Source organism: Hypanus sabinus, chromosome 9 (genome assembly GCF_030144855.1).
Source record: "Hypanus sabinus isolate sHypSab1 chromosome 9, sHypSab1.hap1, whole genome shotgun sequence".
NCBI lineage: Eukaryota > Metazoa > Chordata > Chondrichthyes > Myliobatiformes > Dasyatidae > Hypanus > Hypanus sabinus.
In genome coordinates this window covers 148,852,446-148,872,465 of record NC_082714.1, presented here as the reverse complement: position 1 = coordinate 148,872,465, position 20,020 = coordinate 148,852,446, and the positions used below count along the sequence as shown (strand labels likewise).

General features: G+C 41.9%; 1 protein-coding gene across 2 annotated transcripts in view; it reads left to right on the top strand.

Moving 5' to 3' along the window:
* Nucleotides 1–20,020, top strand: part of mybl2b (v-myb avian myeloblastosis viral oncogene homolog-like 2b) — a 60,108-nt gene that overhangs the window by 24,815 nt on the left and 15,273 nt on the right. For both annotated transcript variants that reach the window (XM_059978778.1, XM_059978777.1), the window contains exons 6-7: nt 8,985–9,141; nt 11,080–11,148. In XM_059978778.1, coding sequence (XP_059834761.1) covers nt 8,985–9,141; nt 11,080–11,148 — 226 coding nt within the window. The remainder of the gene's footprint in view (nt 1–8,984; nt 9,142–11,079; nt 11,149–20,020) is intronic.

The window sequence follows — 20,020 nt, the reverse complement described above, 5'->3', positions numbered from 1 at the left end:
ATCCAGGACTGGATGCTGAGGGATCTGCTGTAAAACATCAGGATCAGCTGTGGATGGGCTATTGAGTAGGTTGGTAAAAGTGTTCACCTCAGTGGTTTTTCAGTCTTTCCTGGACTTTGATCAGGCTCAACCCATCAGATGACAGCTGAGGGGGAGCATCCTGATGTAGAAGGAGTGGAAACTGACTTTATGGCGCTGAAGAACTCTGGTGGCATACATGTCTGCATAGTGTTCCACCTGCTCAGCCTTTCTCTGCCACCACTCGTCCTGCATTTCTCACAGTTCCCCCTGTACTTTGGACTGCAGGTGTTTAAGCTTGTCCTTTCTTGAGACAGATGACGGGTCATTCTGCCAGTCTGCATAGGCCTTGTTCTTGGACTGAAGGGCTGCTGTGATGATCTTGTGGTTTTCATCAAACCAGTCTTGATGCACTTGGGTTTTCAGTCCGAGTACAGTTGTTGCAGTCTGCGTGATGACATCTTTGAACTGCGTCCACTTTTCAGAACAGGTTCCCACAAGCGATGAATTGCCAGAGAGTTTTTCATTAAGTACGTCTTGAGAACGTTGGACTTGACCTGGGTCTTGCAGTCTGCCAATGCTGAATGACGCTCTTACAGTCTTTGGTTGCTTACAATACAAAGGGGCTATGTGCAGGTTGAGGACCGACCAAACCAGCCTGTCATCTGTCCATCACTCAGCACCTCGCATGGTCTGGGTGATGGTGACGTCTTGAAAGTCACGCTGGCGTACTATGACATTGAGTAGGTGCCATTGTTTGGATCTGGGTAGCATCCAGATTGTTTTGTACTTGTTTGCAAGTCTGAACATTGTGTTAGTGATGCACAAGTTGTGCTCGGCACACTTGCTTAGAAGCAGCAGGACGTTACTGTTTAGTTTTCCCACCCCATGTCCCCCAAGGACTCTGTCCTAGTTGTTGCTGTCTGTCCCCACCCTAGCGCTGAAGTCGCCCAAGATGACGAGTTTGTCGCTGGCGGGTGTTGTGCGAATAGTCTGGTCCAGACCTTCGTAGAAACTTTCCTTGTCTTTGGCTGGACACACGAGAGTTGGTACATAGACACTGACAATGGCGATATACCAGGACTTGCTGAGAGGAAAGCAGAACTTCATTTATTCTAGTGGGTAGAGTAGGGATATTCTTCAGCAGAGCAGTTTTGATTTGCAAAACCTAGTCTGTGGATCCTGTCGTCAGTCTGTGGTTTCCCTTTCCAAAAGAATGTATATCCACTCACTGCTTCCTGTAATGAACCCTCATCTGCAAGCCTGTTCTCATTGAGTGTGGCAATGTCAACGCGTTATTGGTGAACTATTCATGATATACATTAATGATTTGGAAGAAGGGAGCGAGTATAGTTTATGTAAGTTTACTAATGACACTAAATTGAGTGGAAAAGCAAATTGTAAAGAGGATTTGGAAAGTCTGTAGAAAGATATAAATAGGTTGAGTGAGTGGGCAAGAGTTTGGCAGATAGAGTACAATGTTGGTAAATATAAGGTCATACACTTTGGAAGGAAAAATGGAAGATCAGATTATTATTTAAATGGTAAAAGATTGTAGCATGCTGCTGTGCAGGAGGACTTGAGAATGCTTGTGCATGAATCACAAAAGGTTGGTTTGCACTGCAGCAGATTATAAAGAAGGCAAATGGAATGTTGGCCTTCATTGTTAGACGGATTGAATTTAAGAGCAGGGAGGTTATGCTGTAACTGTGCAGGGTACTGCTGAGGCTGCACCTGGAGTACTGTGTGCAGTTCTGGTCTCCTTACTTGAGGAAGGATAGACTGGCTTTGGATGTGATGCAGAGGAGGTTCACCAGTTTGATTGTAGAGGTGAGAGGGTTAGACTATGAGGAGAGATTGAGTCGCCTGGGACTACTCTCTGAGATTCAGAAGAATGAGAGGAGGTCTTATAGAAGCATAAAATTATGAAAGAGGCAGGAAACACACACAAAATGCTGGTGGAACGCAGCAGGCCAGGCAGCATCTATAGGAAGAAGCACAGTTGATGTTTCGGGCTGAGACCCTTCGTCAGGACTAACTGAAAGAAGAGATGGTAAGAGATTTGAAAGTGGGAGGGGGAGATCCGAAATGATAGGAGAAGACAGGAGATGGAGGGATGAAGCTAAGAGCTGGAAAGTTCATTGGCAAAAGGGATACACAGCTGGAGAAGGGAGAAGATCATGGAACGGGAGGCCTAGGGAGAAAGAAAGGGGGAGGGGAGCACTGGAGGGAGATGGAGAGCAGTCAAGGAGTGATTGTGAGAGGGACAGAGAGAAAAAAGAGAGAGAGGAAAGAAAAGGGGGGGAGGAATAAATAAATAAGGGATGGGGTAAGAAGGGGAGGAGGGGCATTCACGGAAATTAGATATATCAGTGTTCATGCCATCAGGTTGGAGGCTACCCAGACGGAGTATAAGGTGTTGTTCCTCCAACCTGAGTGTGGCTTCATTTTGACAGTAGAGGAGGCCATGGATAGACATATCAGAATGGGAGTGGGACGTGGAATTAAAATGTGTGGCCACTGGGAGATCCTGCTTTCTCTGGGGGACAGAGCGTAGGTGTTCAGTGAAACAGTCTCCCAGTCTGCGTCAGGTCTCACAATATATAGAAGGCCGCACAGGGAGCACTGGACGCAGTATATCACACCGGCCGATTCACAGGTGAAGTGTCTCCACACCTGGAAGGACTGTCTGGGGCCCTGAATGGTGGTGGGGGAGGAAGTGTAAGGGTAGTTGTAGCACTTGTTCCACTTGCAAGGATAAGTGCCGGGAGGGAGATCGGTGAGAAGGGATTGCGGGGGGGGGGGGGGGCGGGGGAGAGAATGGACAAGAGAGTCGCGTAGGGAGCGATCCCTTCAGAAAGCAGAAAGGGGGGAGGGAAAGATGTGCTTGGTTGTGGGATCCCGTTGAAGATGGTGGAAGTTACAGAGAATTAAATGGGGAGTAAATTTAGGACAGTGATGAGGAGGAACAGCTTTTCCCAAAGGGTGGTGAATCTGTGGAATTCTCTGCCCAATGAAGCAGTGGAGGCTACCTTGGTAAATATATTTAAGATAAGGTTGGATGGATTTTTGTATATTAGGTGAATTCAGGGTTATGGGGAAGTGGCAGGTAGGTGGAGATCAGTCCATGGTCAGATCAGCCATGATCTTACTGACCGGCAGACTAGGATCGATGGGCCAAATGGCCCACTCCTGCTCCTAATTCTTAAGTTGTTATTGCTGCTAGTATCCCCTTCCAGACAGCTTTGGCCAGCTCTTTTCTCATGCCTCTGTAATTCCCTTTATTTCACTATAATACTAATACATTTGATTTCAGCTGCTCCCTCTCAAATTGTACAGTGAATTTTATCATATTATGATCACTGACTCCTAGGGGTTCCTTTACCTTAAGTTCCCTAATCAAATCCAGTTCATTATACACCCAATTGTAAATAGCTGATCCTTTAGTGGGCTCAAAAAATCTGCTCTAAAAAGTAATCTCATAGGCATTGTACAAATTCCCTCTCTTGGGATCCAAAATCAGTACCAACCTGATTTTCCCAATCTACTTTCATGTTGAAATGCACCATGACTATTATTGCCCTTCTGAAGTGCATTTTCTATCTCCCATTGTAATTTATAGCCCAAATCCTGGCTGTTGTTGGAAGCCCATATATAACTCCCATACATAACACCCTTGCAGTTTCTTAACCTTACCCATAACAATTCTGCATCTTCCAATCCTGTTATCTCCTTTTAATGGTTTGAATTCATTGTTTCCAACAAAGCCACACTACCTGCCTGTCCTTTCAACACAATGCGTATCCTTGAACGTTAAGCTCCCAACTATAATTTCCTTTCATCCGTGACTCAGTAATGCCCACAACATCATACCTGCCATCCTCTAACTGCGCTACAAGATCATCTACCTTATTCCATATACTGTGTGCATTCAAATGCAACACCTTCAACTCTGTATTCGTCACCCTTTTTGATTTTGTCCCCAGTACACTGCAACTCATTCCATCAAATGCACCTTTGTCTTAACATCTATCCGCCTGTCCTTCCAGACAGTCTCACTACATACTGCCTATAACAACCAACCCGTCCTCAACCTGTCACTCAGTTTCCCATCCCCCTATCAAATTAGTTTAAACCTTCCCCCCCCCCCCCAACAGTTCTAGTTATGGTGAGGCTTAGAAAAGAAATAGCATCAGTATTTCCAATGACACCTACTGATTTGTAGTTTATCACCTTCACAGCCATAGAAACTTAGCACTGGGATTCTGGTTCCACATTACACTAAGTGCATCTCGAATGAAATTTATACTTTTAGTTAGCCACACCAAAACATAACTAGTACACTTCTACATTTTTGTCTTAAGTGGCCATGATGGAAAAAAAGTTGGAGACTTGGGGAAGCTGGGTACTGTCTGAAAACTAGTCATGTATCTTGCACTTGCATCATTATTTGAATTCCAAGGCTGTGGAAATTTGTGGCCTCTATGTTGTTAGTGTTCATATAGGATTTGGAATGTGTTTGAAGCAAATTGTTTGGTTATGCTTTGTGAGGGTGTAACATTTTAAGCTAGTTCACAACAACTTTATTTTCCAGTATTTGTGAGGAAAGCTTTTGCTGTTTGGTTAGCTTCTCCTTGGTCATACAAACTTTGAATTTTGTGCTTTTCTGTTTCTGTATTCATCTGTAAGCTGCTGTTTAGTGCTTTAAACCCAAAATTTTTCTCAAAGTATTTATAACTTGTGACCTAGCCAGTAATTGACAACAGATTCCAGGCAAATTAGGAACAATCTTCAGTAGTTCAGCAGTAGTTTGTGGATTTGGAGTCAGATGAGAGCAGACCAGGTAAGGATAGAATTTTTTTACCCCAAAGGAAATCTTTAAATTCTGTGGTTCTATAGCTATTGTTATTGAGACTTGTTTTGCTGTTTCCCCCAGTCCCTGGTGTCTTGGCATTTGTTTGTGTAAATGGTTCTACTGACACAGAATTGAAAAAGTGTTCAGAAGGGACAAGCAGTAGGCCAGAGGTGATAATAGGAGTATCTGGCATTGACTCCAAAGAGGCTTCAGCTCGAAAGAGGCTTTAGCTGAGTGTAAGCTTCTGTTATAGTTCCCTTTTTTCTCTCTCTTATTGTACCTAGTGTAGTAAATGGCTGTTGTGTTATTTTCATGTCGGATGTTGGGAGTCCTGGGAGACTCAGAGGCTCCCAGGGGACTACCTCTGTGCAAAGTGCATCCAGCTGCAGCTCCTTGAAGGCCATGTTGGGGATCTGGAGCAGCATAATCGATCAGAGTTACAGGGAAATACTCGCCCCGAAGTTGCAGGAAGCTGAGTGTAAGTGCAAGTATCTGGGTGACTGTCAGGAGAAATGGAAATATGAATAGGAAGTTAGCACTGAGTATCCCTGTGGCCATTCTTCTCAATAATAAGTATGCTGCTTTGGATACTGTTGTGGGGGATGACCTCCCGGAGAATGCCACGGAGACCGAGTTACTGGCTCTGAGCAGAGTTGTGTTGCAGAAGGGAAAGAGGGAGAAGAATGGAGCAGGAGTGACAGGGGACTCAGTAGACAGGGGAACAGACAGGAGATTCTGTGGATGTGAACGGGGCACCTGAATGGTGTGTTGCCTCACTGGTGCCAAGGTCAGGGATGTCTCAGATTGCATCTGCAGCATTTTGGAGAGGAAGGGAGAGCAGCCATATTGGTACCAGTGACATTGGAAGGAAAACCAAAGAGGCCTTGAAAAGAGAATTTAGAGAGCTAGGTAGAAAGCTGAGAAGCAGGACCTAAGGGTAATAATTTCTGGATTGCTGCCTGTGCCACACACCAGTGAGGGTAGAAACAGGATGACTTGGCAGATTAATGCATGGCTGAAAAGCTGGTGCAGGGGCAGGGCTTCAGATTCTTGGATCATTGGGATCTCTTCTGGGGTAAGTATGACCTGTTCAAAAATTATTGGTTATATCTGAACCTGAGGGGGACCAATATTGTTAGATCTGTTGGGGAGGGTTTAAACTAATTTGGGTGGGAACCGAGTGAAGGGACTCAGGATAGTGTGCAGTCAGACTATCAGGAAAGGCAGGCAGATGATAAGCCATAATTGAAGCCTAAAGGGTGAGTATTGGTATATTAGGATGCAGAATCAAAAAGGGTAGCAAATGCAGTACTCAATGTGTTATATCTCAGTGCATGGAGTATAAGAAATAAGATGGATGATCTGGTTGCACTGTTACAGATTGTCAGGCATGATGTTGTGGCCATCACTGAATCATGGCTGAAGAATGTAATTGGGAGCTGAATGTCCAAGGTTACACGTTGTATTGGAGAGATTGGAAGGTAGGCAGAAGGAGTGGCGTGGCTGTGCTGGTAAAGAATGGCATCAAATCAGTAGAAAGATGTGACATAGGATTGGAAAATGTTGAATCCTTGTGGGTTGAGTTAGGAAACTGCAAGGTTAAAAGGATCCTGATTGCAGTTATATTCAGGCCTCCCAACAGTAGCTGGGGTGTGGACTCACAGATTTCAACGGGAAATAGAAAAGGGGTATCAAAAGGACAATGTTATGATAGTCATGGGAGATTTCAACAATCAAACAGTCGATTGGGAAAATCATGCTGGTAAGGGATCTCGAGAGAGAGTTTGTTGAACGCCCACGAGATAGCTTTTTAGAACAGTTTGTCGTTGAGCCTATTAGGGGATCAACCATACTGGATTGGGTGTAATGTGATGAGCCAAAGGTGATTAGGAAGCTGAAGGTAAAAGAACCCTTAGGGTTTTAAACCCAAGGGAAGACCCTTGTCTTCCTCACTGTGGAAGACACCAGCAGCATGTCAGATGTTGAAGGGTACAAGGGAAGAGAAATGAGTGCAGTTACTATGACAAGGGAGGGGGTGCTCAAAAAGCTGAAAGACCTTCGAGTACATAAGACACTCAGGCCAGATGAATTGCACTGTAGGGTTCTGAAAGAAGTAGCAGTAGAGATTGTGGAGGCATTAGTAATGACCTTTCAAAAATCACTGGACTTTGGCATGGTGCCAGAGGACCGGAAAATTGCAAATGTCATTCCGCTCTTTAAGAAATGAGGAAGGCAGCAGGAAGGAAATTATAGACCAGTTAGCCTGACCTCAGTGGTTGGGAAGATGTTGTAGTCAACTGTTAAAGGATGAGGTTATGGAGTACTTGGTGACACAGGACAAGATAGGACAAAGTCAGCATGGTTTCATTAAGGGGAGATCTTGCCTGGCGAACCTGTTCAAATGCTTTGAGATTACAAGTAGGATAGATAAAGGGGATCAGTGGATGTTGTATATTTTGTCTTTTAGAAGGCCTTTCACAAGTTGCCACACATGATGCAGGGTAAGAGACCGTGGTATTACAGGAAAGTTGCTGGCATGGTTAGAACATGGGCTGATTGGTAGGAGGCAGCAAGTAGGAATAAAGGAATCCTCTTCCGGTTGGCTGCCAGTGAGTAGTAGTGTTGTGCAGGGGTTGGTGTTGGAACTGCTTTCTATGGTGTATATCAATGATTTAGATGGAATATGTGGCTTTGTTACCACGTTAACAGATGATATGAAGATTTGTGGAGGAGCTTTCTTCCTTATAGGATCAGCCTCAGAATAGAGGGACGTCCACTTGGAACAGAGACGAGGTGGAATTTCTTTGGCCAGAGGGAGGTGAATGTGTGGAGTTGGTTGCCTCAGACTGTTGTGGAGGCTGAGTCATTGGGTATATTTAGGGTGGAGGTTGATAGGGTCTTGATTAGTAAGGGTGTCGTTGGTTGTGGTGGGGGCAGGAGAGTGGAGTTGAGAGGGATAGTAGATCAGCCAGATGGAATGGCAAAGCAGACTCAATGGGCCAAATGGCCTAATTATTCTCCCTTCATCTTATGCACTGTGTTTGGGTCATATCCTTCTGAACCCTTTCTATCCATGTATCTGTCCATGTTTATATGTACCCATACATATTAGGAGAGTGGCAAATTGAATACAATATTGGAAAATGCATGGTCATGCACTTTGGTAGAAGAAATAATGTGCAGACCATTTTCTAAAGAGGGAGAAAATACAAAAATCTGAGTTGCAAAGGGACTTGGGAGTCCTTGTGCAGAGCACCCTTAAGGTTAACTTGCAGGTAGAGTCAATGGTGAGGAAGGCCAATGCAGTGTTACCATTCATTTCAAGAGGTCTTGAGTACAAGAGCAGGGATATGATGCTGAAGCTTTATAAGACACTGGTGAGACCTCACCTTGAGTATAGTGATCAGTTCTGGTCTCTTCATCTGAGAAAAGATGTGCTGGCATTGGAGAGGGTTCAGAGAAGATTCACAAGGATGATTCTGGGAATGAAAAGGTTATCATACAAGGTCTGGATCTGTACTTGCTGGAATTTAGAAAGATGAGGGGAGATCTCATTCAAACCTTTCAAACATTGAAAGGCCTGGACAGAATACATGTGGAAAAGATATTTCCCATGGTGGGGTAGTCTAGGACAAGAGGGCACAGCCTCAGGATAGAGGGGCATCCATTTAAAACAGAGATGCGGAGAAATTTCTTTAGCTAGTGGTTGGTGAAATTGTGGAATTTATTACCTTAGGCAGCTGTGTAAACCAGGCAGTTGGGTGTATTTAAGGCAAAGCTTTGATAGGTTCTTGATTGGACACGCATTAAAGGTTACAGGGAGAAGGCTAGGGAGTGGAGTTGAAAAAAAAAGAATCAACCATGATTAAATGGTGGAGCAGACTCAAAGGGCCAAATGGCTTAATATTACTTCCATGTCTTATGGTCTAATAAAAATTGTATCATCAAAGTATTTGGGGGAGAGCAAAGGAAAAACAGTAACATACTGTAGAATTCTTGGATAAAACTTTAAAACAAAAACATTCATTGATAATGAAATGCTAAGCAAAGCTAGCTAACTTTTTGAATTTAATATAGCCAAACTCTGAGTAATGACATTTTTTAATGATAGGACCGACAATGCTGTAAAAAACCATTGGAACTCTACAATGAAGAGGAAGGTGGAGATGGAAGGCTATTTGCAAGATGGTAACCAGGATATGCCGATGTTCTTACTTACTCATTCGGAAGATGGTGAACTCCAGGTTTACAGAGCCACAGTGACAGAGGTTTGTATTCTTCAAATGTTCAGAGAAAATTCCTGTACGAGTTGAGCTTTATTAACTTTTATTAGTATTACTAATTCTGACATTTAGACAGTCTCCTTAATAAGGAATCTTCTTTATTAAATATTAGGAAATAAGGATTGCAGGGAAGTTTCAAAATTACATCTACTATTACCATACATAGAATGCCCCAAAGGACTTGGTAGTTTTTCCCCCCCGAAAGCCGTTGGTTTTTTTCTTTTCCCGACAATATTTTTGTTTTTTTAGATAAAAAGAACATAGTGTAAAGGAGAATTGTGCAGTGCATATCAAATGTACAATTCATATTCATGAAAGAGATGCACCCAAAGTACAAACATTATCACCTCACCAGTCCCAGTCTCCAACTCCAAGCCATCAGTGCATTGGCAAAAAGGGTTAAACAGAACCTTGCCATAGAGGGAGTACAGAGAAGGTTCACCAGATTGATTACTGGGATGGCAGGACTTTCATATGAAGAAAGACTGGATCGACTAGGCTTATACTCACTGGAATTTAGAAGATTGAGGGGGGATCTTATTGAAAAGTATAAAATTCTAAAGGGATTGGACAGTGTAGATGCAGGAAGATTTTTTCTGATGTTGGGGAAGTCCAGAATGAGGGGTCACAGTTTAAGGATAAAGGGGAAGCCTTTTAGGACCGAGATGAGGAAAAACTTCTTCACACAGAGAGTGGTGAATCTGTGGAATTCTCTGCCACAGGAAACAGTTGAGGCCGGTTCATTGGCTATATTTAAGAGAAAGTTAGATATGGCCCTTGTGGCTAAAGGGATCGGGGGTATGAAGAGAAAGCAGGTACAGGGTTCTGAGTTGGATGATCAGCTATGATCATACTGAATGGTGGTGCAGGCTCGAAGGGCTGAATGGCCTACTCCTGCACCTATTTTCTATGTTTCTAGAACCTTTGTCCCCACAGAGCTGCATTGGTATAGAGGTGTATTTTTCTAATACATAGGCTGTTGTATGATAACAAATCTGAGTCAGAAGAGTTTTACCAGCAAATACTGGAGGTCAGGGATTTATGTACTGAGGAAAGGGAGAAAGAATGAACCTTTAGACTGGCTAGGAATTTTGAAAATATTCAAGAAAGTGTCCCCACACCTTTTGGGAAAGCTGCTGTTTGAGGGAAACAAATGGGGAGAACTTCCTTGTTCTTTGAATGATGATATGTCTTTTTGTATTCACTTGAGAGGGTAGTTGATTATGTGTCTTGACTAAAATATTCCTCTTGTGTTACTAATAGACTAGATTATTGTGAGATTTCTGTGCTTAAGCTTTGGTGGCAATTGAATTCTGAGAGAGAATTAAACAAAATTGTAAACTTCTTGTTTTCATTAAATTACTTTTGCTTGTTCTTTACATCAGTTATGTTTTCATTCTGTCCTTAGTTATTTTTTAACACAAAATAGCATTGATTTTTATATAATTCTAGGGTGGGGGAGGGGCAAACAAGTTGAGATTTTTTTTCCGCATTTCCCCCTCCCCCCACTACTTTCAAATCTCTTACTGTCTTTCCTTTCAGTTAGTCCTGACGAAGGGTCTTGGCCCGAAACGTCGACAGTGCTTCTTATAGATGCTGCCTGGCCTGCTGTGTTCCACCAGCAATTTGTGTGTGTTGTTTGAATTTCCAGTATCTGCAGATTTCCTTGTGTTTGCTTTTTGAGTTTTTTTTTCTTGTTTTGCAAAATTCTGTTAAAAAAATCCAGTAAGAATGGATTTGATTTTTTTTACCCTGCCTTTCTGGCTGATTAACTGAGCACCCACAATTCCATTTGTGCAGTCCTTTCTCCAAACTCTTAAGAATTTCTGTCTGAAATAGGGTGTAGACTTCCTGGTTAAGAGGAATGTTGTTAAGGGGTAAGAAATAACTTGCTTATACCAAAATTTTGTTTTCTTGTTTCAGCCATCTTTAAAACAAGAACCTGTCACTGTGGAAACTATTTCACAACCGACTTCTGTTGCATTAAAACAGGTAATACGATAATCATTCGATGATAGGGTATGTAAATAATTAGTAGAGTTTCAGTTAAATGAAAGCTTTATCTTCTAACTTTGTGTGAATTCATAAGGAAGATTTGCAGCTGTGTTTTTGTAAATGAACAATTTGTCCATTTGTTTAATTGGAACTAAAGACAGTGTTACCTATATGACATGGGTCCTACTGGTGTGAATGACAGAAACAAGTGCAATGATGCAAAGGCAACAATCTCCTGTTATATGGATTTAGTAGAGGTCCGGGTAACACTTTTGTATCTGTATCACTATTCTCCAGCAACTCAGTTTTAGTGCTAGAGACAGGGACAACAAAAAAATGGTGTGTGTTTTCTAATAAAGCTGAAAATTCCATTCAAAATTCTCTTTAATTCTCTGAAGATCTAGTAGGCTATCTGAATCTTTCTGAGTTTTACCTTTAGTTGCCACTGTACCTAATTATGTTTTTGGAAGTGGTCAGAAAAGCTCATTCTAAAATAGTAAAAGAAAAGGAAAATGGTGGAATGTACTCAGGAGAAGTATGTTTTGGGTTTATCAGAACAAAGGTAAGTAAGAAAACCAGCATTATTTAAGTTGCAGAGAAATGGTGGGGGAAGGTGGAGGATGAACAATTGGCAAGATGGAAGTGCCCACTAATGTAAGTGATGGTGCTGTCAGTTTAAAAGAAAATATTTATTGTTGATCTATCTAGGGAAGTTCTGAATGAAAGAAGATGAATGAGAATAATGAAGAGAAAGTATAAAAAAGTTGTGATTGTGATGAACAAGCAATATCTGTGGAGAGCGAAAAAAAGGCATTTTGAAATCCATGTTCATGTTAATGACATTTCATCAGAACTGATCGGTTTTGATACAAACTAGAAAGGTTGGATATCTGAAATTTTGAAGGTTGCAATGTACCTGACTGGAAGGTCCAATTCTATTCCAACAGAGTTTAGTGTCAATTCAAACACCATCTGATCTTCCAGTTGGCATTAAATCCTCAATTAATTCAGCATTTTGGAGAATAAACAGTGTTTTCAGTTTGCTTTAAATATCTGATAATAGTTGAAGCTAGTGGAGGAAGTGGACAGCGTTTTAAATATATAACATACTATTTAATATTAATGTAAAATCTAACATACATAAAATAGGAATAGCATGAAATATAGTTGAAAATCTCTACTACTTAATGATTCCAAGAAGAAAAAAAGAAAAGTATGTAAAGCTCTGGGAGCTAGAGTCAAACAGAGCTCCAGAGGATTATAAAGAAACCAGAAAAGGATTCAAGAAGGGAATTAGGAAAGCCAGGAGGGGGCATGAAAATTTCTTGGCAAGTAGGATTAAGGAGAATCTCAACGCATTCTCTACATACATCAAAAGCAAGAGAATAACTAGGGAGAGGATAGGACCACCCAAGGATAAAGGTGGTAAATACTTACTTGAATGTTGGTGTGGTTCTTAAAAACTGTTCCTTTCCTTAATCAGTGGCCTTAATGAGAGCTTTACATCAGTATTTACCAAGAGAAGGATGTTGAGGATAGGGAGATCAGTGCTGAGTGTATTGATAGTCTAAGGCATTTTGAGGTAAAGGTCTCTTAATGAACATTAAGGTGGGTGTGTCATAAGAACATGAAAAATAGGAGCAGGAGTAGGCTAGCTGGCCCATCGAGTATGCCTCACCATTCAATAATTTTAATGGCTGATCTGCCCATGGGCTCATATCCACCAACCTGTCTTTTCCCCATAACCCCTAATTCCCCTACTATGCAAAAATCTATCCAACCTTGTCTTAAGTATATTTACTGAGGTAGCCTCCACTGCTTCATTGGGCAGAGAATTCCACAGATTCACCACTCTCTGGGAAAAGCAGTTCTTCCTCACCTCTCCTAAATCTACTCACCTGAATCTTGTGGCTATGTCCATTAGTTCTAGTCTCACCTGCCAGTGAAAACAACTTTCCTGCCTCTATCTTACTTATCCCTTTGAGAATTTTATATATTTCTATAAGACCTCCTCTCATTGTTCTGAATTTCAGCAAGTACAGTCCCAGGTGACTCAGTCTTTCCTCATGGTCTAACCCCCTTACCTTGAGTCAACCTGGTGAACTTCCTTTGCACCTCCTCCAAAGCCAGTATATCCTTCCTCAAGTAAGGAGACCAGAACTGCACACAGTACTCCAGGTGCGGCCTCTCCAGTACCCCGCACAGTTGCAGCATAACCTCCCTGCTCTTAAATTCAATTTGTCTGGCAATGAAGGCCAACATTCCATTTGCCTTCTTGATAGCCTGCTGTACCTGCAAACCAAATTTTTGTGATTCATGCACAAGCACTCCCAAATTCCCCTGCAGAGCAGCATGCTGCAATCTTTTACCATTTTAAATAATCTGCTTTTTTTTTCCAAAGTGTATGACCTCGCATTTACCAACATTATACTACATCTGCCAGAACCTGCCCACTCTTTTAACCTATCTATATCTCTCTGCAGACTCTCCGTATCTTCTGCACAATTTGTTTTTCCACTCAATTTAGTATCATTAGCAAACTTAGATACACTGCACTCGGACCCCTCTTCCAGATCGTTAATGTATATCATAAATAGTTGCAGGCTCAGCACCAACTCCTGCTGCACACCGCTCACCACCGATTGCCAACCAGAGAAACACCCATGTATTCCAACTCTCTGCTTTCTATTAGTTAACCAATCCTCTATCCATGCTAATGGATCACTCCCAACTCTAAGCATCCTTATGGATAAGTCTTTTATGCGGCACCTTATCAAACATCTTCTGGAAGTTCAAGTAAATAACATCCATCTGTTCCCCTGTATCCACTGTGCTCATTATATCCTCAAAGAACTCCAGTAAGTTTGTCAAACAGGATCTGCCTTTGCTGAATCCATGCAGCATCTGCCTTATGGATCTATTTCTTTCCAGGTTCCTCGCTATTTTCTTCTTTGATGATAGCTTCAAGCATTTTCCCAATTACAGATGTTAAAGTAACTGGCCTAAGGTTACCTGCCTTTTCCTACATCCTTTTTTGAACAGTGGTGTGACACTTGCTGTCTTCCAATCCACCAGGACCTGCCCCGAGTCTAGAGAATTTTGGTAAATCATCACCAATGCCTCTGCTATAACTTTTGTAATTTCTTTCAGTACCCTGGGGTGCATTCCATCAGGACCAGGGGAGTTATCTATCATTAGGTCCACAAGTTTGCTCAGCACTAGCTCTTTAATGATAGTTATTGTATTGAGGTCCTCACCTCCCATTGCGTCCGTAACATCTGTCTTTGGTATGTTAAATTTGTCCTCCACTGTGAAGACCGACACAAAATAGGTCATTCAAAGCCTCAGCCATTTCCTCCTTACCCAATATTAATTTCCCCTTCTCGTCCTCCAAGGGACCTACATTCACTCTAGCCACCCATTTCCACTTTATATAATTATAAGAGCTTTTACTATCTGTTTTTATGTTTTGTGCGTTTAGTTTCATAATCTAGCTTCCCTTTCTTTATTGCTTGCTTAGTGATACTGTTGCTTTTTAAGTTTTCCCAATCTTCCAGTTTCCTACTACTCTTGGTGACTGTATGCACGAGCTTTTAGTTTGATGCCTTCTTTTAGTTCCTTAGTTATCCAAAGCTGGCTTTCCCCACCCTTACTGTCCTTTTTACTGGAAAATACTTCTGTTGAGTACCATGAAAAGTCTCTTTGAAAGTCTTCCAATGTTCCTCAACTATCCCCAAATCCTCCCTCATCACATTGTAGTCTCCATTGTTTAGGCATAATACACAGGTTTTAGATTGAATTATTGCACCATCCCTTTGAGAAATTCAATCAAACTGTGATCACTCTTTCCAAGAGGATCCATAACTACAAGATCACTAATTTTACGTGTCTCAGTGAACAGGACCAGATCTAAGCCAGCACATTCCCTTGTAGGTTCAGTAACATGCTGTTCAAGAAAGCCATCACAGTTGCATTCTGTGAAATCCTCCTCAAGACTACCTCGACCAACTTGTTTCAACCAGTCTGTGTACAAGTTAAAGTCCCCCATAACTGCTGTTCCATTCTTACATGCCTCGGATATTTGTTTGTCTACTGCCTGTGCTATTGTAATGTAATTACTGGTGACCGATAGACAACTTCCACCAGCGATTTTTTTCCCTTTACTATTCCTAATCTGTACCCAGATGGATTCAACATTCTGCTCCTTAGATCTTGTATCGTCTCTCACTATTGCCCCGATCTCATCCTTAATTAAGAGTGTTGCGCCACCTCCCTTACCTTCCTGCCTATCCTTCCGTATTACGTGATACCTTTGGATATTTAATTCCCAATCCTCTCCACCCTGCAACCACGACTGTAATGGCCATTAAATCATACCTCTTTGTACTGATTTGTGCCCCTATTCACTGATCTTGTTTCAAATACTAAGGACATCAAATAAAGTGCCCTTACACACATTGTGCTTTTAAAATCTTGTAATCTTTTACTCTTTTGCTTTTCTTCACTCCATTCTTACTTTTTTATATCTTTTGCTTTATCTTTATCCACATTTTTCTTTTTTTACTTTATCCATACTTCTCCAATCTGTTGAACCTACTCCCCTACTACTTAGTTTAAAACTCTATCCACAGCCCTAGTTTTGTGATTTGCTAGGTCTCATCATGGTTCAGGTGGAGCTCGTCCTATTGGTACATCTCCTTCCTTCCCCAATACTGGTGCCAATTTCCCATGAATTAAAACCCACTTCTCCCACACCAATCTTTTAGCCATGCATTTAACTCTCTAATCTTCTTGACCCTTTGCCAATTTGCACATGGCTTGGGTGACTACCAGAGATACATGAGGTGATTGATAGGTTTGTGGCCTAAGGTAGAAGATGAGTCCTTCTGTAGGCCACGAACTTATCAATCACCCCTGATGAGTTATTAACTTCAAACTTTCTGCATAATCGCTCAAAGAGTTGAACTGCATGCACATATAACGAGAGCTGTATAACTCATCTCCATCTACCTTAGACCACAAACTTATCAACCAGCCCTGCTGTGGACACTTTCTGGAGGTCCAAGATCCGTATGCTCAATGACCACTGGACTAAGTGTGTAAATGTAGGAGGGGACTCCATTGAAAAATAAATGTGCTAGGTTTCCTAAAATTGACTCCTTCTACCTTAGGCCATGAACTTATCAATCACCCCTCATAACTACCTTTTTGATTCTGCTTTTTAATTTAGTCCCTAGCTGCTTAAATTCCTTCAGCAGAACCTCTTTCCTAATTCTACCTATGTCGTTGATACCCACATGGATCACGACAACTGGATCTTTCCCCTCCCAGTGCAAGTTCCTCTGCGAGTGAGATAAGATGTCCTGAACCCAGGCACCAGGCAGGCAACATAGCCTTCAGAACACTCTGTCCTTCGACAGAAAACTCTTGTCTATTCCCCTGACTATACTGTCCCCATTTCTCTTGAAAATTTCTCTTCTTTCCCTCCTCTTGAATGGCTCCGTGAACTACAGTGCCACAGTTAGGTTGCTCAACCTTTCTACAGCCCCCACTGTCATCCACACAGGGAGCAAGAATCTCAGACCTGTTGGACAAGGTCAAGGGCTGAGACTCCTTCAGCACTGTCTCTTGGATCACACTACCTGCCTTACTTGCAGTCCACCCTTTTCTCCCTGACCACAGACTGAATTTGAGGCAGCTAATCTAATGGGTGTGACTACCTCCTGAATCAGATATCCAGGTAACTCGCCCTCTCCCTGATGTGCTACAGTGCTTGAAGCTCAGATTCAATTTCAATAACTTTGAGCCCGATTTGCTCGAGCAGCCAACACTTGCTGAAGATGTGGTCACCAGGAACCGCAATGGATTCCACCAGCTCCCACATCATGCAGCTACAGAATCAGAATCAGGTTTATTATCACCGGCATGTGTTGTGAAATTTGTTAACTTAGCAGCAGCAGTTCTTTCTTTTTCAATATTTTTATTAATTTCTACATAGAAGAATACAGAGTACAAGAAGATATATATTATAAGTCTAAAAAAGATAAAATAATACCAAGTGCATTATATTTGAATCACACTTGCAATCTCATTACCCTATATTCATGTAAATTAAATTAAATCATAATATTGAAATGTGATCATTTTATTATACAAAAAAAAGAATCTAAGCTGGTGGTCACCAACTTTTTATAAGCCCAAGATCCCCTATCTCGGCCATTGTAAAAGACAAGATCGACCCCACATCAATTGGTTACACGCATGCGCATCGGGACAGAAAGGACTGGAAGTAAAACCCCACAACCTGGAAGTAGAAATAATGTATAAACACCAGAGGTACACACCCTTTTTTTTGCACTGTGGACCGGTCTAATATTGATAATATTCTTGGGTGGTGGGGGGGGGGGGGGGGTGGGTGTTAACCACGATGGGAATACAGCGATACTCGAAGCAGGTTCCATATGTCCAGTCTATTCCGCAATTTAGTTTTCACGGCTCTCAGCTTCTGTCCTGCTTGCTCACGTCTTTTCTGCAGAAAAAACGCAGTGGGTTTGTCTTTAAGTGTGGGGTGCTTGGACTCAGGATACTGAAGCAGTTTTGAGACATTGCCTCATTAGACAGCCTCCCGCCCGCCCGCCAGACGCCTTGGCCAGGTGCAGCTGGTCGTGGGTGGGGTGAGAGGACAAGGTCAGGACCGGAGGTCCCCGTACTGGGCCATAATAGTCGCAGTCTAGAGCAAGCGGCCGACCGAGCAGGGAGTGCGACAGAGCGCCGGCCTGCCCCCCCGTAGGATAAATCGGCTGACAAAAGTTTGTTCCAGTAGATTGCAGCGCGGTAGCTGCTCTGCTACTTACGAAACGCTGAGTCCGAATTAGGTCGTCTGCGAATATTTTAGCACCGGGACCCCCAAGGACATTCACTGTGGTAAACAGGTTCAGAGGCAGCGCTCCAGGCCAGTAGCGACAGCACTTCCTGCCGGCCATGCAAGGCCAACCAACGATCACTGGCACAAGTGTGTCACTGCGTTTAGTCGCCTGATGACCTCGCGTTTATTTAAGTTCAACAGTGGTTGTGACAGGGAATGAGGAAGGGTGCAGCTGGTTCATATCGTTTCCTTGCGGCCCGGTGGTCGGGGATCACTGAATTACACCGTGTAGTGCAGGAGAGCTACACGCATGTGCACTGGGCAGAAAGAACGGAACTAAAACCCCGCAACCCGGAAACAATCTCTCAACAGTATTTGTGTATTTATTTTTCTTTTTTTTCTCGGGATCAACTGGGAAAGTCTTAAAGATCGACTAGTCGATCGTGATCGACAGGTTGGCGAACACTAATCTAAGCCCACTACCAAGATCGAAGCTGTTTGGTAAAGAAAGAAAAAGGGGGGAAAAAACTTTATAACTTAAAAACTTTATGTTATTAGCCAACATCTGTACTTTCACAGCAAATCAAAGGTTTTGAAAATAGTTCAAAAATGGTCCCCACAACGTTTGAAAGTCTTGACTAGATTCAGAAATTGAACAACGGATCTTCTCTAAATTTTAAGTATGACATAACATCACATAATCATTGAATGTGAGTAGGCGGAACAACATCCTTCCATTTAAGCAAGAGCGCCCTCCTAGCTTTAAGAGATATAAAAGCCAAAATGTGCAAATCATATGTCTCCAAAATAATATCTTTTCCTCCAACAATACCAAATAAGGCAGTCAAAGGGTTAGGCTTAAAATTTACTTTGAAAAGTACAGAGAAAGTTTGGAATACTTCCTTCCAGTATTTTTCAAGACTCGGACATGTCCAAAACATATGAATTAGTGAAGCTTCTCCATTGTTACATCTATCACAATAGGGAGATATATCGATTAAAAACGAGATAGCTTGTCCTTGGTTGTGTGGGTCCTATGGACCACTTTAAATTGTAGGAGGGGGTGGCGGCCACATAACGAAGTGTTAACCAATTTTAAAATTTCATTCCAAGTTACCTCAGAAATTGAAGTCTGTAAATCTTATTCCCAGAGATTTTTAATTTTGTCTAAAGGAGCATTTCTCATTCCCAGCAACATGCCATAATTATTGGATATTGAACCATTATGAAAAGGTTTCAAATTAGATATTACATCTAATTAAGTTCTTATCAGGACTTCTAGGAAATGTATATAATTGAGATCACAGAAAGTCTCTAATTTGTAGATATCGAAAAAAGTAGGTTTTTTGGTAAGCTATATTTAGCTGACAGTTGCTTAAACGAAAAGAGACCTCCTCCAACAAACAAATCCTGGAAGCATTTAGTACCTAATCTATCCCATTCCTTAAAAACTAGATCGGTCATAGAAAGTTTAAAAAAAGCAGCAGCAGTTCAGTGCAATGCATAATATAGAAGGAAATAAATAAATAAATAGTTTATGAGGCCATCTGATTACAAATTTATTTGGTTTAGCACAACATTGTGGACCCAAGTGCCTTTCCCTGTGCTGTGCTGTTCTGTGTTCTATGTTTATCAACTCAAAATACACTAATCATAATTTGTTTAAATAAAAGATAATTCTGTGTCTTGATCATGTTTGAAAATCATCTTAATTTTAAACATACATGCCCTTGATCCAGTCTTGCAATTTGGACTAAAGGATTGTGTTGATAACCTGCCATATCCTTGCAGTGAGTTGTTTGTAGCAACCTCTCTATTCTTTTGTAATGTGACATGTTTGGTCACCTTTGTGGACTCTCTATTCACTCCAGAGCTTAGGTGGCATTCAAACTAGGGGGGGGGGGGGGGGATTGTGAATCAGAATGGTGATTCAAAAATTCAAGTTGAAAAGACTATAACAACTTGGACTTTAAATTTTGAAAAGCAAGTCATCTGGGAGATTAC